This window comes from Oryctolagus cuniculus, chromosome 19 (assembly GCF_051225735.1).
Source record: "Oryctolagus cuniculus isolate XC-2025 breed Fujian yellow rabbit chromosome 19, ASM5122573v1, whole genome shotgun sequence".
In the NCBI taxonomy this organism is placed as follows: Eukaryota; Metazoa; Chordata; class Mammalia; order Lagomorpha; family Leporidae; genus Oryctolagus; species Oryctolagus cuniculus.
The window spans coordinates 42,479,296-42,506,470 of NC_142885.1; the positions used below are offsets into that span (position 1 = coordinate 42,479,296).

Consider the following 27,175-nt stretch of genomic DNA (forward strand, 5'->3'; position numbering starts at 1 on the left):
ATGGAGTTCCTGGCTCCTGGCTTCAGCCTGGCCCAGGCTAGCTGCTGCAGGCATTGGGGGAGTGTGAATTAGCAAATGTAAGACATCTCTGCCTTTCAAATAGGTAAATAAATCTTAAAAATAGTATTGAAAAAACAGCAGGACTTCACATAACCCGTCTGGGGGACAGGGATATGCTTTCAGTAAACTGAAACTGATTAAGTCAAGCATTCACTCAAGAATCAAGTTCCCCAAAAGCACCTCTCTAACATGTGTGTTACCCTTTCTTCTGATCTGAGAATCACTAGCAGGAATTCAATAGAGTATTAACTAAAGAGCAGCGGCTCTCAAAGCTGTGCACTGGCATTGACTGGGAACTCCCAAGAAGTCCCCATGCCCCATCAAATGAGCATCTCGGGGGGTGAAACCCGTGAGCACCATGTCAGGCTCCCCAGGAGGCTCCGGCGTGAAGCCGAGGTTGAGAGCCACTGTGATGTGCGTGGCTGTGACCCACACAGCTGGAATTTAACTCTGGGGCCACCAAGGGGTTCTCTCCACTTTCCCTATCTGCAGCACTTCCTCCCCCCTAATCTGCTCTTCAGGGCACAACATCACTGATCGTTTTTAGCTGCTCTGCTGGCCTCTGAATTAGGGTAAAGTAATCGAAAAACTCTATTTCTGGGGCTCGTGGACTCCAAGAGGGACGAGCATGAAAGCCCACGGCAGAATAATTCATAATTTCCCCAAACTGGAAAATCCCCAAAGCCCACCAACAGAAAGAAAACAGATAAATTATATAGGTATTCATATAATGGAATGCTACAAAGCAATGGAAACTATAGCTATACATCAGTGAATCTCAAAATGTTAAGAAGACAGACATCCAAAGAATACGTATGATTCTACTTATATGAAGTTAAAATGCAGGCAAAATTAAACTACATTGGTAGAAGTCAGCCCGGCAGTTACCTAAGGGAAGAGAGGAGGGGTGGTGGTTGGGAGGGGTGTAAGGCCGGTTTTGGAGTCCTGACCGTGTTCCGTTTCTTGGCTGAATGGTGGTTATCCAGATGTTTGCTTTGTGTTCCTTTATTGAGATGTACACTTGTTTTGGGTACCTTCCTGGGTCATAAAATTCAAAAAGTTTTCAATGTTTAAAGTGTGACCATGGTAGGAAAGGTCATTATAATCACACCAGTTCCCGTGTGTAGAGTGGCTGCCGCTATCACCCCGTCTCCTCACCACTCAGCTCTGCCGCCCCCTAGCTGAGCAGCCTTGGACAGATGTGTACCTGCTTCCAACTACGGAACGGAACAGCGATGCCTGCTAGAGGACTGAAGGGAGTTAAACAGAACACAGCCTGGAGACAGGAAGTGCTCAATAAAGAGTAGCTGCTTCTACTCTTCCTTTATGGCCTCAGGGTTTCTTGTTGTATAAGGGAGAAGCTGGGGGTCTTTCCAAGAATGGACATTTCCAGGGAAAAAAAGAAACCACAACTGTTTCCTTCTCTTGGCCCCCCTAGGTGAAGCAAGATGCTGGCTCCTGCCATCAGTCAGCTGACCCTGGCTCTCATCAAGGGTCCGGGGAAAGCAGGGAAGGACAATTAGACAGGAGTATTTCACCACTAAAAAAAGGTTTTTATTAAAAAACAAATTCTAATAAAATCAGGCCTGGTCTTCATGCCCTTTCCAGTGAATGCCTCTAGGGTGGGGTAGGGTCAGAGACGGAAGGTGGCAGGGCTCGCTGACCTTGCCTCAAGGGGCTCAGCGAGGTGCCCAACTTTTAGAAGGGTGCCCTTCATCCAGGTACCATCTTCCCAAGCAGGAAGGAACACTGCTGTCCCCGGACCTCAGCAGTGCCGCACTGGAGGATCCAGGAAGTCATTCAGCCTGAGCGATGGCGTAGGAGAGCAGCCACAGCAGCAGAGGGGCCAGAATGAGGACAGCAAGCCAGACAGTGAAGCTGGCCAGGATGAGCCTCCGGGCCCGAGCCCCCCAGGGGGCCGCCTCCTCGGGCCGGCCTGCCTTATGCCGCTCTTCTGCCTGTGGGGGCAGGTTCTTGGTTAGCTTCTCCTCCTGCTTCTGCCCCACTGTCCCACTCCACGCCCCCATTCCTGTCATAGCTTGAAACTTCACCCCGAAACCCTCTGCCTCCCCCATCGCCGGTCAGGGGGGGCCACAGTCCCCTTACAGGATCAAATACAGGAAAGCACTTCCCAGTCCTTTTGTTCCTCGTTCTTTCCTACTCAGCCCAGGGCCAGTCTGAAGCTGGGGTTCTCAGCAAGAAACAGTAAGCTGTGACATTTCACTCACGTGGGCAGGCAGCACCCATTCTCAGCCCAACGGCCGCATCTTCTCACTGTCATTAAGGATCCAACCTTTTAATATTTCCTTAATGAAACCCAGCGTTCTTCCAGTGTTAGGAACCCAGTCCACCCAGGGTTGAGGAGATTCTAATGTGATGCTTAAGTCAGCCTGTTGGGGGCCAGCACCTGGCCTAGCAGCTGACACACTTGGGACACCTGCATCCCGTGTTGGAGTGCCTCGGTTCAAAGTACCAGCACCTAGGGCCGGCACTGTGGTATAGTGCCAGCATCCCATATGGGCACCGGTTCTAATCCCAGCTGCTCCAATTCTGATCCAGCTCTCTGCTATGGCCTGGGAAAGCCATAGAAGATGGCCCACGGGGGAGACCTGGAAGATCCTCCCGGCTCTTGGCTTTGGATTGGCACAGCTCTGGCCGTTGCAGCCAACTGGGGACTGAACTAGTGGATAGAAGACCTCTCTCTCTCTCTCTCTGCCTCTCCTTCTCTCTCTGTGTAACTCTTTCAAATAAATAAATAAATCTTTAAAAAAAAAAAAAAGGTACCAGCTCCACATCTGATTCCAGCTTCCTGCTAATGTACATCCTGGGTGGCACAGGTGCTGATGGGTCAAGTACTTGGCTCCCTGCTACCCACGTGGAAGACCTGGAGGGAGTTCCAGGCTCCTGGCCGCAGCCTGACCCAGGACATCCTGCTGCAGATGGAAGATGTTACTCTGCCTTCCAAATAAATAAAAATCAAAGAAACCTAAAGCGAAATTAGTCTGTGTACCTTTTAAAAGATGCATGTCTTCTGAAGTGGTGAAGCCCCCTCCAAGACCCCACAGCCTCTTTTAGGCTCAGACACTACTCCCATCAGTGCTCAGCTGCCTCCAGCCCTGCCCCTTCCAGCCCACCCTCCAGGTAGGCACAGTGGGTCTTTCTGAAACACAAATCCGAGCACACCACTCTCCCTACAAAACCCTGTCCATGGCTCCCCAGTATTCAAGAGGAGAGTCAAAACGCCTCTGCACTGAACTGAGGGCGCCTGGGAATCTCGGTCCCCAGCCTCCTCTCTCTGCCCCTCCCCCTGGAATGCCTTCCCACCCTCCGGCACGCATCCCGCCACCTTCCCGAGGGGGCTTTCCAGTAGGCTACTCCATTTTGTGAAAAGCAGAATTAAAAGATGCTTATTTTGGTGCAAAAAGATTTTGAAATCTATGAAGTTTCCTCACAACTCCCATTTTTCATTAACTTTCTCAAGATTTGTCTTATGCATGGATTTCAGATTTTTTTTTTTTGCGCTAAAACAAGCATCTTTTTTAAAATAAGATACACTAAATTGTTTTTATTTTTTTTTGAAAGGAGAGAGACAAAGAGTTGGAGATCTTCCATACACTGGTTCACTCCCCACAGACAACGATGGCTAGGCCAGACTGAAGCCAGGATCCCAGAACTCAACCCGGGTGTCGCATCTGGGTGACAGGGGACCCAAGTACTTCAGCCATTACTTATGCTTCCAGGATGGGTATTAGCAGCAGGATGGACAGGAAGTGCATTCATCAGAACCAGAACCTGAACTAGACACTCCCATACGGCACGTGGGTAACCCAAGCACGGATTTAACTGCCGGGCCACGTGCTTGCTGAAGTTTTACCCTGTATTCCCGTTTTCCATGAACTGACTGAAGTTCCTTTGTGTGTCATCTCACACAACCTCCTTCCTGGCTCTGAGCGCCCTATGCTGCCTCTGTGATGGCTCTGTTGGACTGCTGTCTGTCGGTCCTCTGACAGGCGGGAGAAGTATTTTATTCTGGCACTAGGCCTAGACCCAAACCCTCCCTGACAGGTACTTGTACCCGTTTGTCAGCAGATGGATCATAGACACAAAACCACGGCCTTGCACCCACCCGCCTTGTGCCCACAGGAATTGCATTCCTCACCTTGATGGCAAACACAAGAGCCATGACTCCCAGGCAAGAGCAGCCACAGATAATGCTAGCAGCTGCCAGGTAGCGGAGGCGGAGCCAGCAGCAGCGGATGGGAGATGGAGAATGAGCAGCTTCCATGGTGCTCACCAAGCTCTCCGCTGCCTTCTCCTCGTCCTCCATCACCTGTGGGCGATAGTCAAGGTACTTGTGATTCCAGTAACCGAGCCCTCGGCCTGGCCTGCTCAGACCCCACCCCTCTCAGAGCACGCGGGTCGCTGCAGCCTCACCCAACTCTCAGGAATGCCGCCCTCCTGGGGAAGTCCTCGGGGTGAGTCACAGCCCAGGACGGAACTGTGACTAGAGTCCCTTTTGCTCAGCTTGCTGAGTCTTTGAAGGAAAGCTAGTGTGAACACAGCGTATCTGCACTGCTGTTTCGACAAGTGGAGAGAAGCAAAATGACAGGTTCACACTGTGCACCAGGAGGGACACACGCGATCTGGAGAGTTGCTATGAACCTGGGACTAAGTGATTATAAACTCAATTTCTAAGGCCCTGGGAGGTAGCCCGAGAGCACAGAGGGAACAGAGAGCAGGGCCCTGGGTCCTGCTCCCCCACTTAAAGCAGAGCTTCTAAAGAAAAGCACCCACCTAAGAAGCCCTTTCTGACGGCTGAAGCACTTGAACATCACAGACCTTACTTCCTCAAGCAGAGCTGCCTCGGCTATGCTGCCTGCCCGGCCCCTCCTCTTTCCGTTCCAAGCCAAGCCACACAGCACCATCAGATTAAGACGGGAGTCCAAATGACCTCATCATTCACACAGAAACCTGCGTGGTGACGCCGTTTCTCACACCCTCTACTGCTGGCATCACCAACTTTACCCTCATCTTCAACTGTTTCTCTATACAGCCTCGACAAAAAGGAAACACCCGTGGTTCCCTGTATACAAGTACCAGAAGACAGAAAGGGTGACAGGCAGGACAAGCTGAGCAGTGACTGGTGCCACAGGCTGCAGGGGAGAGGGTGCGGGCCAGAACTAAGGCCAGGTGAACACGAACGCAGTCAGTAAGGGGAGAGCAGGAGAGGGCCCAGAGGGTGGCGGCAGGAAAACACAAACAGGAACAGGGCTCTTACCTGGCTACAGGCCTTGAGGGACTGAGAGTTTCGGCTCCTGCCTCGGGTTTGATTTGGCTTGGGTGGAGATGGAGCTGACTCAGGGCTCCAAGCCAAGCCCAGGGGTGGGGCTGGGTGGCCAGCCACCATCTGAAGAGCCCCAGGAACTGGGCAAGGGGTGTGGCTGACTCAAACCAGTTGGGCTAGATGGAGAGCGGGGGAGAGCCAAGGGATGGAGCAACTAGAGGTGGGCGGCCTGCTTTCTGGAAACACCCGTGAAAGGAAACACCTGGGCCAGACGGTCAACAGGCAGGAAGTCTGAGGCCTCTGGGAAAGCCCAGGGTCCAGGGGCACTGCAGGGAGGCTGAGGACAGGCTATGCCTGAGTGATCTCAACACACAGGGAAAGGCATCCTACTGCTTCAGATTAGCAATCTTTCCTCTTACTGGGTCGTTGGTACCGCAAAGGCAGATGATCCGGGGTTAGACTGAGTCCTACAGTCTTTCAGAGGGGGAGAAAACCACTGCCCAAGTGCCCACCCAACCTCCACCAGACCAGAAAATCAGAAGCCTCCTTACGCGGATGCTCGTACAGAAACTAAGTTTATTATTTTTTTTTCTTCTTAAAAAAAAAAAAAAAAAGAAAAAAGAAAAAAAAACTCATTGTAGAGAAGCCCCTCTCCTTTTCACTAAGGGTGGGGGCTGTGAAGGACAGCTGGGGAATCAAGTACAAGGGGGTGGGGACAGAGACTATCTTGCCACCCTTAACACTGCCCAGCCATGTGGGGTGGAAGGGGAGGGGGATTGCGATGAGCCCCATCTCCATGACAACCAGTTGCCTTCTCCCTACTAGGGTGGGAAGAAGGGAGAAGGCCCCTATGTCTCCTTGGAGGCTTTCCCCCTCAAGACTTCAAGTAGTGGTTAACAGAGTCAGGCCTGGTCATGGAGGGAGCGCGCCCACGTCAGCGAGCCAAGGTGGAGGGGCAGCCCACTCACGTCTTGGCCTTGCGGCCTCTGTGACTAACAGTAGGGCCAGCCAAGAGGGGAGGGGCACTGCTGCGCAGGATGCGCTGGTCCCCTTGGTTGGTGGTCCCAACGAGCCTGCGGGGGCCAGGCCGGCGGCGTGGGGTCCCATCCCCTTCTTCCTCCTCACCAGAGGCTTCAGCCTCAGATTCCTCCACTGAACCCTCAGGCCCTAGGGGACTTGGGGGCTGTAGGCGGCCCCGCTTTGCCAGCCCAGGGCCTCCACCAATTGGAGCCCCGGCTCGTTTGCGAGGCACCTTCTCAGTCTCCAGTGGGGGAACTAGAGACCCTGGACGCAGCCGGGTTGAACGCAGTTTTGGGGGTACTGAGACCACAGGAGGTGTCAATTCTAACCCGCCTGGCCCACTATCTGCTGAGTCCAGGTCATCCTGAATCACGGCCACCACCATGGACCCTTCACTCTTCCGTCCCCGCGTTCCCTCCGCTTCGAGCCGCAGGCGAGCCAGGCGGGTGAGAGGGCGGCTTCCATCTTCGTCAGATGAACTACCCTCACTCTCCCCCTGGCCCTGGGGCTGCCGCTGCCTCCCCCCGCCACAGCCTTCGAGCACAGAGGCGCTGTCACGGTCCAAGACAGGGAGCTGGCTGGGCCGAGGTGACGGTGGGTTCTTGGGAGGTCGGCCCCGCTTCCGCTTGGGTGGGGATGTTGAAACGGTGACAGTGGTGACAGTGTTGGTGACAGTAGCAGTGGAACAGGCTAGCAGTGGGGGGAGTGGTGGCAGGGGTGGTGGTAGCGGGAGTGGCTGTGTCCGGCTCTCTAAGCTGCCATCCCCCGGAGAGGAAATGGTCCCAGGGATGGGCAAATCTCGAGCCTTAGGGGGCCGCCCACGCCTTCTTTTCTCCACAGGTGACAGGATGAGGGGCTCAGGTCTGTGAACCGGCTGGGGTCCAAGAGGCTGGGACCCAGGAAGAAGCTGGGGCCCCAGGACAGGCTCCGCAACAATCAGGGTCTCGGCCCCAGGGATGGGATCGGCCCCATTGGCTTTTCCCTTCGAAGTGGAGGAGAGCGCCTCATCCACTCCTCTCCCGGAATCTGCTGGAGACCTGTTCTTCTTGGGGGGCCTCCCCCGCCGCCGTTTCACAGCAGGTGGGGTGATGGCGAGCAGTGCCCCTTCTCCGTTCTCCGGGCTGCCCCCACCTGCCACCCCCAGCTCAATGCGACGACGAGCTATGAAGGGCTGCTGGGGTGGGGTGGGCAGTGAGGACGAGGGAGCAGCTTCACAGGCCCCGCTGGTGGGCGGCGAGGACTCTGGCCCTGACACGCTGCGGGCGGACGGGCTTCCTGGGCTGGCACTGGTCTCAGACACACCAGGCACGAGGGTGCTAGAGGCTCCCCGCTGCTGTCGCCGTCGTCTCACCAGTTCCTTCTCCTCCACCACGGTCACCAGCCGTCCTGGCAGCTTCCGAAGCACTTTGGGGCCTGGAGGCTGCCCTGGTCTACCAGCCCCCTGGCCCCTAATTTCTACATCAGCACTGGTGCGCCGCCGCGGGGGGCGGGCAGGTGAAGGGCTCTCGGGTGAGGAGGTGGCTGAAGATGAGGTTGACGGGGCTGTAGCCTCAGCTGTGACAAGCTCCTGTGGCTTTTCCGGGGTGGAGGTTGGCGTCTGGGAGTCCACCAGCTCTTCCGAGTTCCTGTCTGCGTCTAACGGCTCCTGAAGCGGCTCATCACACGCTGCTGCGGGTGGGAGTTCAAGTCCATTGCTCTCACTCAAACACGCCGACAACTCCTCAGCATCGGGCAGCACTGTGAGGACGGGCTCCTGGGCAGGCTCTGGGACCTCCCGCTCCTGACCATTGGGGACGCTGCCAGCCTCCAGGGTTGGGCTAGGTGCACAAGCGGTGAGGGAAGGGTTCTTCTCTGAAACAGGCGGGATCTCGACAGCAGCTGGCAACAGATCCGCTGGGGGCCCGGGCGCAAGCTGGGCAGTCTCAGAACTGGTCGAGCCACCCAGCTCCTCGGCCTCTGCAGATGCCAACGTCTGTGCACACAGTTCTGCCTCAGGCCCCAAAGCCAAGGTGAGGTTAGAAACTGGGGGAGAAAGGGGTCTGGAAGGGGGACCAAGCAGGAGAGGAGAGGAAGGAATTAAGAGAGAAGTTTGGACTGGTGGGGGGGAATGAGCTGGCGGGGGAGTACAGGCAGGAGGAGGGGTACAGGCAGGAGAAGAACAGGAGGGAGGAATCTGTGCAGGAGGAGGTGGGGGAGAAGGTAAGATATGGACAGGAAGAATGGTTACTGGATTTGGGGCTGAAATAGGTATTGGGACAGAGACTGGGACGGGGATCGGGGTAGGAATTGCAACAGGAGCTGAAGCTGGAGTGGGTCGAGGCCTGGGTGCTGGCCTGGGAACGCGCTCCCTGGCAGGGCTGGAGCAGGGGGGTGTGGGCGTGCTGCGGGTTTGATGGGTGGATGTGACAGGAGTGTGGTTTGCCCCTTGAGTCTCAGCCCGGGCTCCACGAAGACGTTCACTGACACGAGTTCCCGGCCTCTCAGGGGCCTTGGCCTTCTTACTGCGCCGGTGGCTGCCTCCACCAGTCCCACAGGAAATATCATCCCCAGCCCCTGGCCCCTCCTCCTCCTCTTGGGGTAGGCGGAACACCTCCTCCTTGGCTTGGTCCAGGTCTTTGCGGGCAGCTTCCACTTGCTCCTACCAACAACAGAGCCCAAGGGTGGTCAGAGGGAAGCCAGCAGAGCACGGAGTGAGGAGAAATTCGCAGCTTTCCACTGCTAGTTCCACCCCCGAAAAAATACTCACTTCTGCCTGCTTGAGTTCTTCTCGGCTCACCTCCTCCAGGGATGCTTCCAGGAATTTCATGGCATAGCGCTCAATGGGGGTCAGCTGCAGGACAGAGCAGCAGAGATAAACTCAGGGACTTGATGCCCTGAGCCCCATCACCCCCGACAGAAGGAAGGTCACAAGCCCAGCAGGAGCTCTGAAGGGTGAGGTGGAGAACTCCCGGTCCAACACTGACCTGTTCAACAAGGGCAGCAATTTCCTGTTCAGCCCGAGACATCTCTTCATCCTCAGCCCCGGGCCGACTGGCCTCCTCGCCCTCACCAGCAGGAAATCCGTCATTCTCATTAAATTCTGCCAGCTCAGCCACCTGCTCAGCCTTGGCCTGGGTGGCAGCACGGATATCCTCTTCATCTTCTGCTCGACATAATGCCTACAAGGGGGTGTAAGAAAACAATCAAGAAGTATATGAGACTTACGAAGAACCAGATAGCCTATGCTTTTATTCTGGCAAAACTGTGAGGCCAAGTTTACACTAAGCTAGATTTCCAACAGAATTCAACAACATTCTGAGCTTCCAGCATTAAAAAACCAGCACAGTGCTCCACACAGGATGAAATGGGTTTCACCAGCAAGCGACTCTTTGAGAGATCCCTAGCACTATTTCCTCTCCTTCAGAGTCAGCCTTAGAACTCTTAGACAAATAAAAAAAGGTTACAGGGGCCAGTGCCACGGCTCACTAGACTAATCCTCCACCTGCGGCGCCGGCACCCAGGGTTCTAGTCCCGGTTGGGGCACCGGATTCTGTCCTGGTTGCTCCTCTTCCAGTACAGCTCTCTGCTGTGGCCCAGGAAGGCAGTGGAGGATGGCCCAGGTGCTTGGGGCCCTGCACCCCATGGGAGACCAGGAGGAAGCACCTGGCTCCTGGCTTCAGATCAGCGCAGCGGGCTGGCCATAGCAGCCACTTGGGGGGTGAAATAATGGAAAAAGGAAGACCTTTCTCTCTGTCTCTAACTCTGCCTGTAAAAAAATAAAAAAATGGTTACAGAAGATCCTAGTATCAAAGATCTCCTAAGGCTTTTTTTTGTACTGAGATGCCTCAGGCTAACCTAATAATCACATCGGATCTTTTCGTGAGATGAACACACCAAAGCCACTGAGGGAAACAGTTTAGAGCACGTGGCGGGGTGAGGGTTCCTTCCAAAAGTTCATGAAAAATGGGATTGAAAGGTAAGACAAATTTTTTTTTTTTTTTTGACAGGCAGAGTGGACAGTGAGAGAGAGAGACAGAGAGAAAGGTCTTCCTTTTTGTCGTTGGTTCACCCTCCAATGGCTGCCGCGGCCAGCGCGCTGCGGCCGGCGCACTGCGCTGATCCGATGGCAGGAGCCAGGAGCCAGGAGCCAGGTGCTTTTCCTGGTCTCCCATGGGGTGCAGGGCCCAAGCACTTGGGCCATCCTCCACTGCACTCTCTGGCCACAGCAGAGAGCTGGCCTGGAAGAGGGGCAACCGGGACAGAATCCGGCGCCCCGACCGGGACTAGAACCCGGTGTGCCGGCGCCGCAGGCGGAGGATTAGCCTAGTGAGCCGCGGCGCCGGCCGTAAGACAAATTTTTTAAAAAGAATTGTTTATTTGAAAGGCAGAGAGAGAGAGAGAGAGAGAGCAAGAGACAGCACTTCCATCTGCTGGTTCATTCCTCAAATGGCCACAACACTGGAGCCAGGGGGGCCTCCCATGAGTGCAGTGGCCCTAGAACGTCGGCATCCTCCATTGCTTTCCCAGGCGCAGTAGCAGAGAACTGGATTGGAAGTGGAGCAGCCAAGACTCAAACCAGCATTTACATGGGATGCACGCATCACAGGTAGTGGCTTTACCACTATGCCAGCCCCCAGAAAATTTTTAAAATTCATTTTCCATGAGCTTTCTGAAGACCCCTTGCACACAAGGACTTACTCAGCAGTAAGAGAAAGGCACTCAGCAAGGAAAAACATCTCCATGAAGCTCTACACCTGTAGCTCCTGAACACCTGTCTATGTTTGGAGTACTCTGCACAAATACAAATGCTCAGAGCCAATGCCCAAAAATGACTTAGTAGATTGAGACGGAGCCCAGGAATGAATCCTCTTATTACCTTTCCAAGTGATTCTATTATGTATCAATGTTTAGAAACCACTGTTTGACAGTATGTACCAAGCAATTCTTGAATCCATTGCCCACTTAACCGTCAGAGCTACTTCCTTCTGATTAGCACTTCAGAGAAATGGGAAGAGCTCATAGGAATAAACATGTGTAATTTGGCTGAACACACACAATTATTATTTTTTAAAAAAGATTTATTTACTTGAAAGTCAGAGTTACAGAGAGGCAGAAGGAGAGAGGGAGATCTTCATCTGCTGGTTCACTCCCCAGATGACAACAGCCAGAAGTAGGCCAGGCTGAAGCGAGGAGCTTTCTGGTTTCCCACTTGGGTGACAGGGGCCCAAGCACCTGGGCCATCTTCTGCTTTTCCTAGGCCATCAGCAGGGAGCTGGATCAGAAGTAGAGCAAAAACGGGGCCAGCGCTGTGGTGCAGCGGGTTAAAACCCTGTCCTGAAGCGCCGGCATCCCATATAGGCACCGGTTCTAGTCCCGGCTGTTCCACTTCAATCTGGAGGATTGATGAGGATCTATTAAGAATAATGTCCTGGAAATGCAAGACTGAATAAAAAAAGGGGTTTCTGGGGCCAGAGCTATGGCATAGTGGGTAAAGCTGCCGCCTGCAGTGCTAGCATCCCATACAGGCACTGTTCAAGTCCTGGCTGCTCCACTTCCGATCCAGCTCTCTGCTGTGGCCTGGGAAAGCAGCAGCAGCAGATCCAGGTCCTTGGGCCCCTGAACCCATGTGGGAGACCCGGAAGAAGCTCCTGGCTCTTGGATTCAGATCAGTGCAGCTCCGGCTGTTGCGGCCAACTGGAGAGTGAATCAGCAGATGGAAAACCTCTCTCTCTGTCTCTTCCTCTCTCTGTAACTCTTTCAAATAAATAAAATAAACCTTGTTTAAAAAAAAAAAAAAAAAAAAAAGAGCAGTCAAGACTCGAACCAGTGCCCGTATGGGATGCCGGTACTACAGGCAGATTTCCTTGCTACGCCATAACACTACCCCCAAGAAACACAATTATTAAGAAGCACTGTTGCGGGGCTCACACCGTGGCACCGTGGGTTAAGCCACTGTATGTGATGCCAGCATCTCACATGAGCACTGGTTCGAGTCCCAGCTGTTCCACTTCTGATCCAGCTCCCTGCTAACGTGCTTGGGGAACTGTTTCTTGGCCTTTTGTCTAAGATCAAGTATAATGTGCCTGGGAAAGCAGAAGATGGCCTGAGTACTTCAGACCCTAGGAACGTGTACCCACCTGGGAGACTTGGATGGAGTTCCCATCTCCTGGTTTTGGCCTGGCCCAGCCCCAGCTGTTGCAGCCATTTGGGGGAATGAACTAGAGGATGGGAGATCTCTAAGTCTACCTTTCAAACTTAACAACAACAACAACAAAAAGCACTGTTCGAAATCAATCCCAGAACGAAATACTCCTTATCCTGTTTTTTCTTTCCTACTAAATTATGTGAACCAATTTATAACTATCAAAGGCTTACTATAATCTGAGATGCAGTAAAAACAGTTCTTTCCCTGGACAAGCTCAAGAGACTAGTAGACGAGACCTAAGTATCCACTCTATGTTAGGGATGGCCCACTATTTTTTCACCTGCTCCAAAATATGGGTCTGCTTGCTGGCCACAGTCTCTTCTTCTTCCTCAGGGGCAGAGGGCACCGATGAGCCAGACGGCTCCTCTACGGGCATATCAAACAGTTCTCGGATGGTCTGCTGTCAGACAGAACAGAGACGGTGTCAGAGCCAATGGAGCACTAGGCCTGGGTCTACAGTTGTGAGGCTGTTGGCCCTTGGAAGAATCACAGGCACCGCTGGTTGAAGCAGCAGTCTGTGAAGGCCAAACAGCTCCTCTTCAATTAGCACAACTCCTACAGGCACAGTTTCCTGCACAGGCTGAAAGATCTGACTTAGTACCTGTTTGAAATAAGCTGTGGTGAAGTTGCCTCCCTCAATGGCCATGTCTCCCAACATTCTCTTCTGATTCGCCTTTTTCAGGATGTTCTCCTCCACTGTCCGTTCACTGATAAGCCTAAGGGGTGATGGAGGTCAAGTGTGAACAGCCAAGCATTGAGGAAACCCTTTCAAGAAGGGGAAGGCTAAGGTTGAGCGAAGAGCAGACAATACCTGTAGATGTGGACATCGCGGGTCTGGCCAATGCGATGACAGCGGTCCTGGGCCTGAGCATCCATGGTAGGATTCCAGTCACTGTCATAAAAAACAACAGTGTCTGCTCCTGTCAGGTTCACGCCCACACCCCCACTCCGAGTTGAAAGGATGAAGCAGAATATGCGTTTGTCTGCATTGAATCGTTCCATCAAGGCCTAGAAGGAAAAGAAGAAAATATGGTATTGGAGACTTATCCCCAAACACAGGTCCAAAGCTCAGTGGTGAAGCTGAGGCCTTGGAAAAAGCAGAGAGAAGCTAAGGCGAGCTTCCGGTTGGTAAAGATGTCAGGGTTACCTGTCTCTGTTCAACTCTAGTAGACCCATCCAGACGCAAGTAGAGGTGGCCATGGTAGGTGAGAAACTGCTCCAACACATCCAGCATTCGGGTCATCTGGGTAAAGATAAGCACCCGGTGGCCCTCTGCCTTGAGTTGTCGCAGCAACACTGCCAACGTTTGCAGTTTTCCTGAAGAGATATGAAGGGGTACAGGGAGCAGGCTTTACGGTGGACTGGGGAAACACTCAGCACTGGACGGCTGTGGTTGAAAGACAATCAAAGCTTAGAGTCAAGTTCCAAACAGCCTGAGGAATCAAAAATACTGAGCTCCAAACATTTTCTTCCCTTCAGTCTGCTCTTGCCTGGGATATAACTTCTCTAACAGGGTAGGATAATATGGACCACCGGGGGGACAAACAGAATAACCAATGGTTTATAAGCAAGGGATCTCGAAGTACTACAATAGTCACAGAACAGATTCACAGGACATCAACAAAACCATGACTTAAAGACAGGAATTTGTTCCAAAAACTACAAAGCCAGACAGGATTTCCTGAGGTTATCTAGTTCAACCTCCCAGCAAACCGGAAGTAACATCTGTAACACTGTTAAGTCACTTAGTGTTTCTGTTGTTGCTGTTGCCAATGTTGCCTTTACATTTTTATCTGATAGAGACAGAGAGCACCCATCCACTGATGGGTTTACTTCCTGGGCCAAAACCAAGTACCAGGAACTCAAACCAAGTCTCCCACATTGGCAGCAGGGACCCAATTACTGAGTCACCACCCGCTGCCTCCTGAATTGCTTATTAGAAGCCGGAATGGACAGCAACGCCAGGACTCAAACTCTATTAATAGTTGTAGGCATCTAAAATGGCTTACTAAATTTTTAAAAAGATTTATTTATTATTCATTTGAGAAGTAGAGTTGGGGCTGGGGGGGAGAGGGCGGTGAGAGAAAGACACCTTCCACCCACTGGTTCACTCCACCAATGGCGACAACACAATGAACGGCCAGGCTGGGCCAGGCTAAAGCCAGCAGCCAAGAACTCCATGGGTGGGCAGGGGCCAAGTACTTGGAACATCCTCTGCTGCTTTCTTTCAAGCAGCTTCTTAACTGTTGCATTAAATGCCTGTACCCACTTTGAACACTTTCAACAAAGACTTTCAGTCCATCTAGTTTGAATGATTTTAACTATTAAACATTTTTAAAAAACTGAACTCATTTGAAAAAAAAAAAAAAAAAAAAAAACACCTGATTTTTGTGTATTCTAGGGTGACGATCTCCAAACACATTACTACAGAAATGTCTATGCAGGTTTTTGACAGAAACTGCTAACTACTGTCCAACCAGCATTCTTGGTGAACAGCCCTGTAGACAGCTGGCAGAGAGGACTTGCTCCCAGGAGACGCAGACCCTAACCCAACCCCAGAAAACAAATCATGACTGGTTCAAAAAGGCTACGATTTCGTTTCGCTACTCCCTTGTGCCAGTGATTGCTCTGGGGACGGGCAAGTATCCCAGTTTGGGGCAATGAGTTGCAGAGTGTTCAGCCAAAAGTCTTTTCTCCCCTCTCCCCAACCCCCAACATAAAACAGAAGAAAGGAAATACGAAAGGAATTGAGTGTTGGCTTCGACAAAACCCTTGCTTCCTTAGATTGGCATGTTCCCCGAAACTATGGCAGCCATCTTAACGCCATGAAAAAACAAGCATGAAAATAAAAAGATAAAAAAATATAGTAGAGAAGGCAGACAGGTAAGAAGATCCTAAGTTCCTGTGGAACCAACCACATTCCATCCATTCTCATAATTCCTCATTTAGCAAACAATAATGTCCTTGTGGCTTGATCCAGTCCTGGTTGGCTCTGTTTTGCGCAGCCACATGCATCGTGATCAATACAAGGGTCCTTGCTTTTCCCAAACCACACTTTACTATTTAAACCCTTGCATACTTTTCTCTGCAACACTACAAAACTCCATGCTGTCTTGTTTCTATATCGCAAATGAATATGACAGATGTTCATAAATCACTTACTTACTGAATAAGTGAATTAGCAGCATGTACTTCCTAAATGCAAAGAATCCATCAGAAGGCCCAAAAGCATAACCTAAAAAAATGCTCTCCAGAAATCCCTTGAGACCTGATGTGCAGCACCCCTCTGCTACAGCAGCAAAAGTGGACAAGGACGCCACACTGGCCAGGGAACTCACCGCAATCATACTGGATGAGCCTCAAATCAGGGAACTGCGTGCGCATGTTACACACAATGCGGTGCAAAGGACGAGCTCGTGGCCAGAGCTCACAGGACAGCTGCTCCTGGAAGGCTGCCTGACGTGGGGCCAGCCAGGGAGGTGGGTGGCAGGCATGTAGGGAAGGGGGAGGTGCCTCCACAGGAGGCATGACAAAGATGAACCTGTGTAAAAAAGGCACGCAGTGTCAAAGATGGAATTCTGAAATGCCCCAGAGATTAACACCTTCACCAGCCCTAAGCACTACAGCCACTCTGAAGCCCCAAGACCCGCTCCCCATTAGCACTTAGCCCTGCCAACCTCTCAATGATTTCTGACAGCTGGTCTAGTCGTTGCTGGGGAAACAGTACAGCCCGGTGGGCAGCCTCGGTATAAGTCCAAAAGGTGGGGTGGCTGGGGCCAGGAGAACGAGGGCCGATGGGGCTGGCAACAGGTTGGGGCAGGGTACAGAAATCCAGGACTTCAGTCCCATACACGGGTGCCAGGGCCCCATGAGCCTCACTAAGTTGGAAAATCCGTTCCAGGCGTTCAGATCGTTGCCGCTTCCGCTTTTCCTCCAGAGAGTCCTGGAGACGAAAGAAAAAAACACACAGGAAGAGTGATCAGTCCTTGAGAACACACATCACAGCAGCATAAAACAGGGGCAGGCACTGTAGTGCAGCCGGTTAAGCTGCTGGTTGGGACAGCCTGCTCGCATACTGAAGCGTCTAGTCCTGCCTCCGATCTAGCATCCTGCTGATGTGCACCCTGAGGGGCAGCAGGTGGTAGCTCAAGTACTTGGGTCCCTGCCACCCACACTGCAGAACCAGATGGAGTTCTTGGCTCCTGATGTCAGCCAGGGCCCATTGCAGCTGTCAAAGTCACTTGGGGAATGAACTAGCAGATAGAAGATATCTTTCTCTCACTGTCTCTCTCTCTCTCTCAGCCTTTTCAATAAATACATCTTTAAAACAAAACATAACACCTCACAGTTCTGGACAGAAATGTAAGATCCAAAATTACACTATACTTTTTGCGGTTTTCCAAGTTATCATTAAGAATTGTTGCTTTCACATAATATTAAGTGAAATTTCTCCACTACAGAAAATTCATATTCTCATATGCTACCAAAGCAGAATTCCTGGATAATCAAAATAAGACCTACATTCCAACATGTTTGTAGAATGATGGGGATGGGGGGGGGGGGTGGGGAATGGTGATGTTGTGGTGTAGCAGGTGAAGCTGTGGCCTGCAGTGCTGGCATCCCATATGGGCACTGGTTGGAGTCCTGGCTCCTCTACTTCCAACCCAGCTCTCTGCTATGGCCTAGGAAAGCAGTAGAAGATGGCTCAAGTTCTTGGGCCTCTGCACCTGCGTAGGGGACCTGAAAGAAGCTCCTGGCCGTTGCAGCCATTTGGGGAGATGGAAGACCTCTCTGCCTCTCTGTAACTCTTTCAAATAAATAAGAAAATAAACTAAAAAAAAAAAAAAAAAAAAAAAAAAAAAAAAAAAAAGTGGGGGATGTGGGACTAGTCCTGAGTAACACTTAAATTCCAGAACACTTAACACTTAACTCATCTTCTTGCGGTAGGTCTCAAATGATCATCAGAATACTCTCCCCCAAATTGCTGACCAGGAAACAGGGAGGCTAAGCCCTTTCAGCAAGGGCCAGACTGGAATGGGGTGAGATGGGACAGTTAACCTGACCTCCAGTTATCAACGTCACCCTGAGAAAGAAGGGCAATGCCTATATGACTTCGACCCAATCCTCGCCCAGCTCAGGGCTGCAAGTCCCACAGTCTGTACACTCATCACACTTGTAGCTAGACATCTGTATGATTACTTGAATTTGACCAATGTCTTCTACCTACTGTGCTGTAAGCCTCATGAAACATGAACTGTATCATCCTGCACACTACAATCACTCAGTATCTAAATCCATCTATGGCACAAAATAGGCTCCAAATAAATTGATCTGTTAATAGAATGGATTAATGAGAGACTGGACTCTCCAGGATACGGGCATGAAAAAAGAAGTGTCCCAACTCTCCCTATCTGCCTGCTACCTTAAGCTTCAGATCTTGGTGGGAGTGTGTAAGGTGAGATAAAAAAGCATCCTAGCAGAGGAAAGTCAATATAGGCCAGCTCCCCATAGCAGCAAAGGAGAAAATGTCTATAAATCATAACATCCGAAAACAGAGAAAAGGAACTTGACCTAGAACACAGAAAGACCTCTTACAACTCAATAAAAAAAAAATGAAAACCCATTAAAAAAAAGTAAAATAACTTGAATAGATATTTCTTCAAAGATACACAAACGGCCAATAACCACATAAAAACAGGATAAACATTAGCCAATAGAGAAATGCAAAATCAAAACCGCTAACAAGAAGGGCCAATGCTGTGGTGTAGTGGGTAAAGCCACCATCAGCCACGCCAGCATCCCATATGGGTGCCAGTTCACGTCCTGGGCGCTGGTTCACGTCTGATCCAGCTCCCTGCTAATGGCCTGGGAAAAGCAAAGGAGGTTGGCTCAAGTGTTTGGGCCCCTGCTACCCATACAGGAGATCCACATGAAGCTCTTGGCTCCTAGCTTCAGCCTCACTCAGCCCTGGCTGTTGCAACCATGTGGGGAGTGAACCAGTGGATGGAAGATCTCTGTCTCTCCCTCTAACTCTTTCAAACAAATCAATCAATCTTTTGGAAAAAAAAAAAAAAAAAAGTAAATCCATGAGACTCTTCACACTACAATGGCTATAATACGAATACGACTAGAACCAAAAGGACAAATGAGGGAAAAGCATTTGACACAATGGTTAAGCTGCTGATTGAGACAACTGCATCCCCTATTGGGGTGCCTGGATTCAACAGCCACCCCCAAATCCTAATTCCAGCTTTCTGCCACTGAAGACCCTGGGAGGCAGCAGTGATGGCTCAAGTACTTGGGGTCCTGCCACATGGGAGACTTGGATTAAATCCCCAGCTCCTAACTCCATCTCCCCAGCTACTGTGTGCACTTGGGGAGTCAATCAGCAAGATAGGAAGCTCCGTCTGTCTCTTATATCAATAAATTAAAAAAAAAAAAAAAAAAAAAAGGTGTTAAGGAAAAAGTGAAGAAATAAAAACCCTCACAGACTGTTGGAGGAATGTCAAATGGTGCAACCACTTTAGAAAATAGTTTGGCAGGGGTGCAATGTGGCATAGAAGGTTAAGCCTCCGCTTATGGACATCCCACATGGGAGTCAGTACAAATCCTAGCTGCTCCACTTTTGATCTAGCTCCCTGCTCATGTGCCTGGGAAAGTAGTAAAAGATGGTCCAAGTGCTTGGGCCCCTGCACCCACATGGGAGACCTGGAAGAAGCTTCTAGCTCCTGCCTTTAGTCCGACCCAGCTCCAGACATTGTGGCATTTTGGGAGTGAACCAGCAGGTGGAAGCATGCACGCTCACTCTCTCTCCTTCTCTCTATGTAACTCTGCCTTTCAAATAAATAAACATAAAAAAAAGTCGGGTAAACACAGTTACCATGTAACCCAGCAATTCTGCTCCCTATATTACGTTTAAGCTTCTGAAAACACATCCACACCAAAATTTATATGTGAAATGTTCATAGCATCATTATTCAGAACAGCCAAAGAGTAGAAACAACACGAATGTCTCCATCAGCTGACCAGCAGATACATAAAACGTAGTCTATCCACAATGGAAAATTATTCAACAACAAAGAAATGAAGTACTGACATATACTGTAACACTACTGAACCTCAAAAACATGCTAACTGAAAGTCATCACAAAGACAACATAAAAGAGAATTTCAAAAAGTTCATGGGAGGGGCCAGCACTGTGGCACAGCAGGTAAAAGCCACCGCCTGCAGTGCCCGCATCTCATATAGATGCCAATTCGAGTCCCAGCTGCTCCATTTCCAATCCAGCTTTCTGCTATGGCCTGGGAAAGCAGCAGAAGATGGCCCAAGTCCTTGGGCCCCTGCACCTGCATGGGAGACCCAGAAGCTCCTGGCTCCTGGCTTCAGATTGGCTCAGCTCTGGCTGTTGTGGCCATTTGGGGAGTGAACCAGCGGATGGAAGACCTCTCTGCCTTTCTGTAACTCTGCCTTTCAAATAAATAAATAAATCTTAAAAAAAAAAAAAAAAAAGTTCATGGGAAATGGAATTAAAAAGTTTATCTGGCTACAGAAAATTTGAAATCCATGTGGTTTTTCATGATATTCATTTTTCATGAATTTTTGCAGAACCCAGAGGCAAATCTACACACAGAAAATAGGTTGTCTAGGGCTAACAGTGATCAAGGGCAAAGGGGGTGATGGCTAAGAGATGCTGGGTTTCTTTCCGGGCCCATGGAAAGGCTCTAAAATTTATTGTAGTGATGGTTGCACAACTCTCTGGATAGATTTTATGTGTATATATACATACATATACACATAGAGGAGGGCTGGACTGAAGCCAGGCAATGGGAATTCAATCCACATCTCCAACATGGGTGGAAGGAACTTAATTATTTGAGCTTCCAAGGAAGCTGGAATCCAGAGCTGCAGCTAGGAACTGAACTCACATCCTACAATGTGGGACACAGGCACCTTAGCCAATAGGCTGAATGCCTACCCCTATGAATACACTAAAAAGTCACCAACTGTACGCTATCAGTAGGGTGAGTTGTATGATACGTAACTTGTACATTATATTGTTTAAGAAAAAAAGTGGCAAGCACCTATGACAACTTTAATATCCTATAACCAAAATGCTTGGAACTGTTGTTTTTTGGATTTTAGAGAGGCCATGGTCTCATTCTTTTCAATAGGCAACATTTGCACAGACTTCACTCTGCTGAGCAGTGCTAATCCAGAACTCTGAAATCCAGATTATTATAAACTATGAAATTTTTTGAGCATCAGGTTGGCTCTCAAAAAGTTACAGATTTTGAAGCAGGATTTTAGATTAATGATGTTCAACCTGTACCAAACTACAGAGAAAAATCACAATTCAGCAGACCACGGCCTCTCCCTCCTATTTATCATCAGCCAGGGCCAACCTGGAAGCGTCTGGAAAAGACCAAACGCAGAGCCAGTGGCACTGACGGACAGTGGTGAAGTCGGGCTGAAGCAAAATTTAAGCAGTGGCTTTGATAACACAAGAACGACAGAGGGGCAGGAGGGGCTCACTGGACCTTTCTTAAATTCGTGCACTAAGCTCTAAGCTGAGCGATGAGTTCAACTCATTCATATACACATGAAATCACATGTAATGTAGAGGAAAATGGCCAACAGAAAACTCACGAAAGAACAGGGAACAAAGTTATTTTTTTGCCCACTTATCACTATGGAGACAAAAACTAGTAAGAGGTGACTGTCAAGGTCAGAGAATCATGATCCCAGCAAGGTGTATTTATGGTGTCCCTCAGTCCACTGGAGTTTAATACTTGGTAATGGTGACGGTTTCAGCAACTGAGGAAACTTTCATTTCTGAAGACTGCCTCTTTTGGGGAACAGGAGCACATCTGTGTCCTCACAAATTATGTAACTTTCAGAACATCTAGTGGGCCAGTCACCTCATCTGTAAAATGAGGCAATTACATGCCAACATTCAGAAGAGTAAGCAAGACTCAAAGAGACCACTGATAACAAAAACACCTTGAATCCATCAGCAATTCATATTTCTAAAGCACATTCAGCCCTTAATTAACCCTGGGGAAGGCAGAACACAAATTATTCCCATTTTGCACAGGACAGTATAGGCTCAGAGAAAAAAAGGAACTTGTCCAACTGTCCCTTGAGTACTTGGTCCATAGCACTAGGCTTTGTAACGTGTCAAGAGACATTCCGTTCCTATCTACCAACACTCCAGAGAAACTAAGTTCCAATGCCCTCTCCTGTGAGGAAGTACAACTTACCAGATAGAAAGGGGAACGAGGTGGTGGGGGGGGCTGGCGTCGAGGCCGGGGGCCACTGAACGAGGTAGCAGTGGAGGGAGGGCTGGGGGGACCAGAGCGCAAAGTCAGTGTTTCAGGCTCATCCTTGGGAACAGGCAGTCGGGATACCATGGTGACAGGCAAGGGGGAGGTGCCAGATGCCGAAACCACGAGGGAAGATGCCTGGGAAGCTGGGGCCTGTGTTGACGCTGGGGCCAGTGCCAGAGTCTGAGCTGCAGCTGGGCCCAGGGCGGGCACTGGAACCGGGGCAGGGCTCAGGGTCAGTGTCTGTACTGAAGCTGGGGCCAGGAGTGAAGCAGATGACGATGCCGGAGCCAAAGTCAGCGTGTGAGCTGGGGCCGGGCCCATCGGAGAAGCTGGAGCCAGAGGCGCTGCTGGAGCCAAAGACAGCGTCTGCGTTGGGCCTAGTGCCGGTCCTGGTGCCAAAGACAGTGTCTGGGCTGGAGTTGGTAGCAAGGATGATGCTGGAGTCAATGACAATGTCTGAGTTGGAAAGGGCCCCTGGGGGTTCCCCATGCCCAAAGAAAGTGTCTGAGATGGAGACGAGCCACCAAGAGTGGATGCTAAAGCCGGGGCTAGGGCCAGTGTCTGCGTAGAAGCTGGGCTCGGGAGAGGTGACGGAACTGGGGCTGGTACCATGGTTTGAGTTGATGGCGGAGCCAACATAGGAGTTGAGGTTGGCACCAGTGAAGAAGCTGAAGCTAAAGGGGTTCCTGGAGTAGATGATGGAGCCATAACTGGAACCGGAGTCTGTGATGGAGCCAGGATGGGAGCAGGACCTGGTGATGGAGCCAGGACTGGAAGAGGAGCCAGAGAAGGAGCTGGAGGAGCCAGGATTGCTGTCTGTGGAGCCGCCATAGGAGCCAGAGGGTTGGCCAAAGCCTGAGATGCAGAAGGTGCTGGAGCCAGAAGGGAAGCCTGGGCTGGAGCTGGATTTGGCGCTGCTGGAAAAGGACTGGCCAGAGCTGAAGCTGGCACCAGGACCGGCGAGCACGCTGGGGCCACAGCTGAGCTCAACCCTGGAACATGTGGAGAGGTGGGAGCCAACAACAGAGGGTGACCAGGTGTCTGAGATGGGGACAGGGACGGAGCTGTGGCCAAACCTAGAGTCAAGGCTGACGCTGACGGAGAAGCTGCAGCTGGTGCCAAAGAGGGAGGTCCAGGCGCTGCTGAGACAACTGGTGCCAGTGCTGGAGTCACATTGGTCAAAAGAGCTGGACCCGATGCCGAAACAGGCAAGGGGGCTGAGATGGGGATGGTTAGCGGAGTCGAGGCAGGAAGCGTGGTGGGGACAGAGATGGGGAGTGCCGATGACACTGGGACTGGGACTGGGACTGTCGAGGGCACAGAACTAGCAAGGGGAGAGGAGTTGGGAATTGGCATGGGAGAAGAGGCTGACCCAGGGAGTGAGGATGGCACATGGAGCGGAGAAGAGATGGTCAAGGGAGCAGCTCCGGGTGCTGAAGCTGTGGAGACAGAGGACAAGTTAGCTCAGAATTCTGCTCTTGACCTTTCTACTACCCTGTCCCACCGTTCCCCTGAGACCCTAAGCAACCTGTTTCCTAGAAAGCCATCATTCTCACAACATGAAGTAAAAAAAATCCAAGGAATTTGACAACGTAACATTCTTCCCCTCCAAGGTTCCAACACATGCTTGGAATTGGGTTACAGCTTAGGTAGTAGCCCAGTTCTGGGGACTACTGCAAAATCAAGGCAGTATGTTGATAACGAAAGGATCCAATGTCACTAAGAAACCTTCAAGGCCACCCCATCTCATCTACACTCCTGACGAAAACTTCCTGGCCTCCAACACCTGGACTCACCACTGACTTCAGGCGAAGAACCATGGACCAGCTTGAGAAGAGGCCTCACCAGAGTGGTCGTGGGAATGGGAGACCGGGCAGGACCCAGAGTAGGTGAGGGAAGGCGGCCAGGGGTCAACGTGGGGCGTGGAGTCAACACAGCTGGAAGCCCAGAACTCGGAGGCCGGGGTGCTGGGGCCAACGGAGGAACAGCAGTCAGTCCATCCCGAGGGGCCTGTCTCACTACAATCTTCACCACGCCTGTATTATTCACCATGGTGGGTGGCACTGTAAGAGGAAGCTACATTGAGGGGAAGGTAGAAAAGAAACAAGAGACCCAAAGGATGGAAGAAATCCAGGGGTAGGAGAGGGTGGCAGACAGATATTAGAGATACTGGCAAGGGAAAACAACACAGAGGGAAGGCTAGACAGACAGTAGCCCAGCACACGCCTGGAGAGACAAGGCCAGCAAGGGCTAAGTAAGTAGGAAGGCCAGGAGCCTCACCCTGGTTAGCAGCAAGCGGAAGGCTGAGGCCTGTGGGGGCGGGGGTGGTGCTGGGGGTCGAAGAAGGCAGCACAGAGACAGGGGTGGGGCCAGGGGTCGGGGCCACGGCCTGGATGAGGGCCACATGGGCAGGCTGGCTGATGAGGTGGTGCTGCCCCCCTGCTGACACGAGATGCACCACATTCCCTGGGTTAAGGGAAGAGAGAAAGAGAGAGAGAAGCAGCTATCAGCCGGAGGAGGGCAGAGGCAATGGCAAGAGGAGAGGGAAAGAACAGAGAGGGATTAACTCTGAAATGACCTCTTCTCCATCAAGAAACACCCTCTAACCATTCCCCTCGGTCCCACCCACCAAAAGCTAGGGAAAGGAACACAAAGGCTGACATCTAAAAAGAGCCACAAAAACAAGGGGACAGGGGAAGAGGAGGAAAAAGGCAGGACAGGGGGTGGGTTTTACCTACTTTGCAGCGGGCGGGGCTGCCCCACAGCAAGCTGGCGCACCTGGGCACCAGTCAAAGTCAGCTTGTTGCCCTGGATTTGGAAGGTGAGAGGTTTGCTTCCACCTGCACTAGCCACTGGACGCTGCGCCAGTGAGGCTAACTGCCCGATGCTGACCACTTCACCTGCTACAAAGAGAGAAGGCTTTACTGTACACAGGGCTCAAGCTGCTCAGCGCTTCACAGACCCACACGCAGCACACAGCCCTTACCAGTTCCTCCAGGTCTTTCCCACAACTTCCCACATCCCCAGACACTCAGCCTCTTGGCTTCTCACGCACGGTAGATACTACTCTCCACTTCATGGTCTACTTAGCCAGCTTAACATTCTCTAAGGGCCTGCTACCAGACCGAGCTAGCTGCCACCTCCTGCTCCATGTGGCTCTTCTCCAAGATGACTGAACCATCTGTTGCTAGGTCTAGGTTGACCCTTATTTACTCATCCACTGTCATCTCCCCAGCCAACTTCCTTAGAGCTCTTAAATATGACTTACCAGGGTCTGGCAAAATACCTAATATCTATTAGCTGCCTAAACTTTGAACCTATCATGTTCCTAAGCTTTTCTCTTCCAGATCCCTAGCACAGGAACAAGCCTTCCTCCCATCTCCAGTCCCTCACTAGAGAGCCCTGGGAACTTACAGGGCAGACGAGCCTGCATATCAGGAGACAGGATGAGGCGCTGTGGGGCAGGAGCTGGAGCTGGCACTGCTGTGGTGGCAGCAGTCACAGTGGTGGCAGAGGTGGTAGTTGCAGCAGCAGGAGGGAAAGTGTAGCCTGGTGGCACAGTCAGGGGCTTCAACAGGCTAGAGGAGCCTGGGGGTGGGGCTGGACTCAGGCGAACTGGGGCAGGCGGGGCTGGCTTCAGGGACAGAGTTGGCGTCGGAGGCCTTGAGGTCCCACTCAGGACCCCCAGGGGGGATGGCAACACTGCAGACACAGAGTGAACACCTGTCAGACACACCCTGATTAATCTAAGCCTGGTCCCAGAAGCCTCCACATTCTCTAGCAATCCATCAAACACCAGGTCCTTGTCCCCAGCCCAGCTCCTCAAACCATTAATTTCATTATTTCTTCCCCAGTTTGAATGACTTTTTTGGACACCACCCATGACCCCTTTCAACTCACCCTGAGGAAGAGGACCACTGTTCGGCTGCAGTGGAGGCAAGAGAACAGGACCAGGGGTCCGGGATGCAGGAATATGTGGGGGTCCGGCAGGCGGGGCTGACACCATCAGTGGTGCTGGCAGCACTGGGGGACTTGGGCCAGGGGTGGGCTGAGCTGAGAGCTCAGGGCCTGGAGGGGGTCGGATGGGGACAGGGCCTACGGGCGTCCGTGGACTATTCACCACCACCACTGTACGGCCTTCTTGCTTGGGGACAGGCTGCAACATCCTACGAGAAAAACAAAATCAAAAGAATAAAGAGGGAAGGAAAATGAGGAGGAAACGAAACAAAGAACATGAGTCAGACAGAGATCATAAAAACAAAGAGAGGAAAGAAAAGAGACTCGAAGAAAAATGACAGAAAGAAACCCAAGATCATCAGAAAGCACCAAGGAGAGAGACTATGGGAGAGGTAGGGGGGTGGGAACAACCCATGACAAACACAAGGGCCTCTCCCCATTACTCTCCACCAATCCCCCACAGCACGTTGCACCTATCCCTTATCAACACTCTAGCCGAGGCCTCCAGCTTTTCCCCACACTCCCATCCTCTCCATCCAGCAAGAGCCACTCTTCCTAAGAATCTATCCCTTCAGGCCTTCGTCCTGGTACCTGTTGACCTTCATCTTGACGGGCTTGGGCCGGGGTGGGGGGTCAGGAGCAGTAGCCACCTCTAGCAGGACCCGGCGGGAGAGGCGGTGCCGGGGCAGAAATGTGTCAGCCTCGTATCGAGAAACACGACCCTCCAGGCCAATGAGGTCAAACCGACCCATGTCTATTCGCTGCCACAAGAAGGAATACAAAGCAAACTGTCACAGAGGCCAATTTGAGAATGATTTCTTGGATATGACACCAAAAGCACAGGTAATAAAAGAAAAAAGGATAAACAGGGATACACTAAAATTTAAACATTTGCACACCGATGGACATTATCAACTGAGTGAGAATGCAACCCACAGAATGGGCTGAAATATTTACAAACCATGTATCTGATAAGGGCTTACCTACTGTAACTCAACAATTCAACCAAATTACCTGATTTTTAAAAAATCAGCAAGGCCTTGAATAGACAGGTCTCCAAAGAAGATACACAAATGCCCAATAAGTATATGTAAAAGGCTCAACGTTATTAGTCAAAGAGACACAAATCAAAACCACAATGAGATACTCATTAACATGGCAATTACCAAAAACACATCCTTAGGCCAGTATGCAGAGAAACCAGAACCCTGTGCATTGCTCATGGGAATGTAAAAACATAGAGCTACTAGGGAAAACATTTTGGCAGTTCCTCAAAACATAAGCAATACAAAGCATATAACAGAGTGATTTTACTGTGGATCTATACCCAAACAGGAAGCAGT

General features: G+C 51.1%; 2 protein-coding genes across 7 annotated transcripts in view; both read right to left on the reverse strand.

The window, feature by feature from the left end:
- Positions 1-1,590: 1,590 nt before the first annotated feature.
- On the reverse strand, positions 1,591-5,975 carry TMEM265 (transmembrane protein 265). 2 transcript variants are annotated; one of them, XM_008248733.5, is made up of 3 exons: positions 5,339-5,975; positions 4,220-4,390; positions 1,591-2,018 (listed from the first exon to the last, which is right to left on the reverse strand). In XM_008248733.5, the coding sequence occupies exons 1-3, from the start codon at positions 5,465-5,467 to the stop codon at positions 1,857-1,859; spliced, it is 462 nt and encodes a 153-aa protein (XP_008246955.3). In that variant the 5' UTR covers positions 5,468-5,975; the 3' UTR covers positions 1,591-1,856. The 2 variants fall into 2 exon arrangements, with proteins under 2 accessions (XP_008246955.3, XP_002721782.3); XM_002721736.6 differs by lacking the exon at positions 5,339-5,975 and adding an exon at positions 4,855-4,959.
- SRCAP (Snf2 related CREBBP activator protein) overlaps positions 5,901-27,175 on the reverse strand; it is a 47,467-nt gene continuing 26,192 nt past the window's right edge. For 2 of the 5 annotated variants that reach the window (XM_070064857.2, XM_070064858.2), the window contains exons 19-34: positions 26,424-26,593; positions 25,776-26,041; positions 25,290-25,577; positions 24,614-24,778; positions 24,156-24,341; positions 23,672-23,938; positions 21,810-23,314; positions 16,226-16,491; positions 15,887-16,089; positions 13,696-13,865; positions 13,360-13,556; positions 13,150-13,264; positions 12,829-12,948; positions 9,328-9,522; positions 9,111-9,194; positions 5,901-9,002 (exon numbers count right to left, since the gene is read on the reverse strand). In XM_070064857.2, the coding sequence (XP_069920958.2) occupies positions 6,309-9,002; positions 9,111-9,194; positions 9,328-9,522; positions 12,829-12,948; positions 13,150-13,264; positions 13,360-13,556; positions 13,696-13,865; positions 15,887-16,089; positions 16,226-16,491; positions 21,810-23,314; positions 23,672-23,938; positions 24,156-24,341; positions 24,614-24,778; positions 25,290-25,577; positions 25,776-26,041; positions 26,424-26,593 (6,891 nt within the window). In that variant the 3' untranslated portion in view covers positions 5,901-6,308. Of the gene's footprint in view, positions 9,003-9,110; positions 9,195-9,327; positions 9,523-12,828; positions 12,949-13,149; positions 13,265-13,359; positions 13,557-13,695; positions 13,866-15,886; positions 16,090-16,225; positions 16,492-21,809; positions 23,315-23,671; positions 23,939-24,155; positions 24,342-24,609; positions 24,779-25,289; positions 25,578-25,775; positions 26,042-26,423; positions 26,594-27,175 lie in introns of those variants that run through there. The other 3 variants (XM_070064861.2, XM_070064862.2, XR_016225860.1) reach the window with 2 other exon arrangements.

What these genes read in the sequence shown, in the direction of transcription:
- TMEM265 (XM_008248733.5), bottom strand. Translation starts at nt 5,467, where the DNA reads ATGGTGGCTGGCCACCCAGCCCCACCCCTGGGCTTGGCTTGGAGCCCT. An exon ending in CCCTCAAGGCCTGTAGCCAG is followed by an intron (nt 4,391 to 5,338) that starts GTAAGAGCCCTG and finishes TATCGCCCACAG; the next exon opens with GTGATGGAGGACGAGGAGAA. An exon ending in CTCTTGTGTTTGCCATCAAG is followed by an intron (nt 2,019 to 4,219) that starts GTGAGGAATGCA and finishes CTGCCCCCACAG; the next exon opens with GCAGAAGAGCGGCATAAGGC.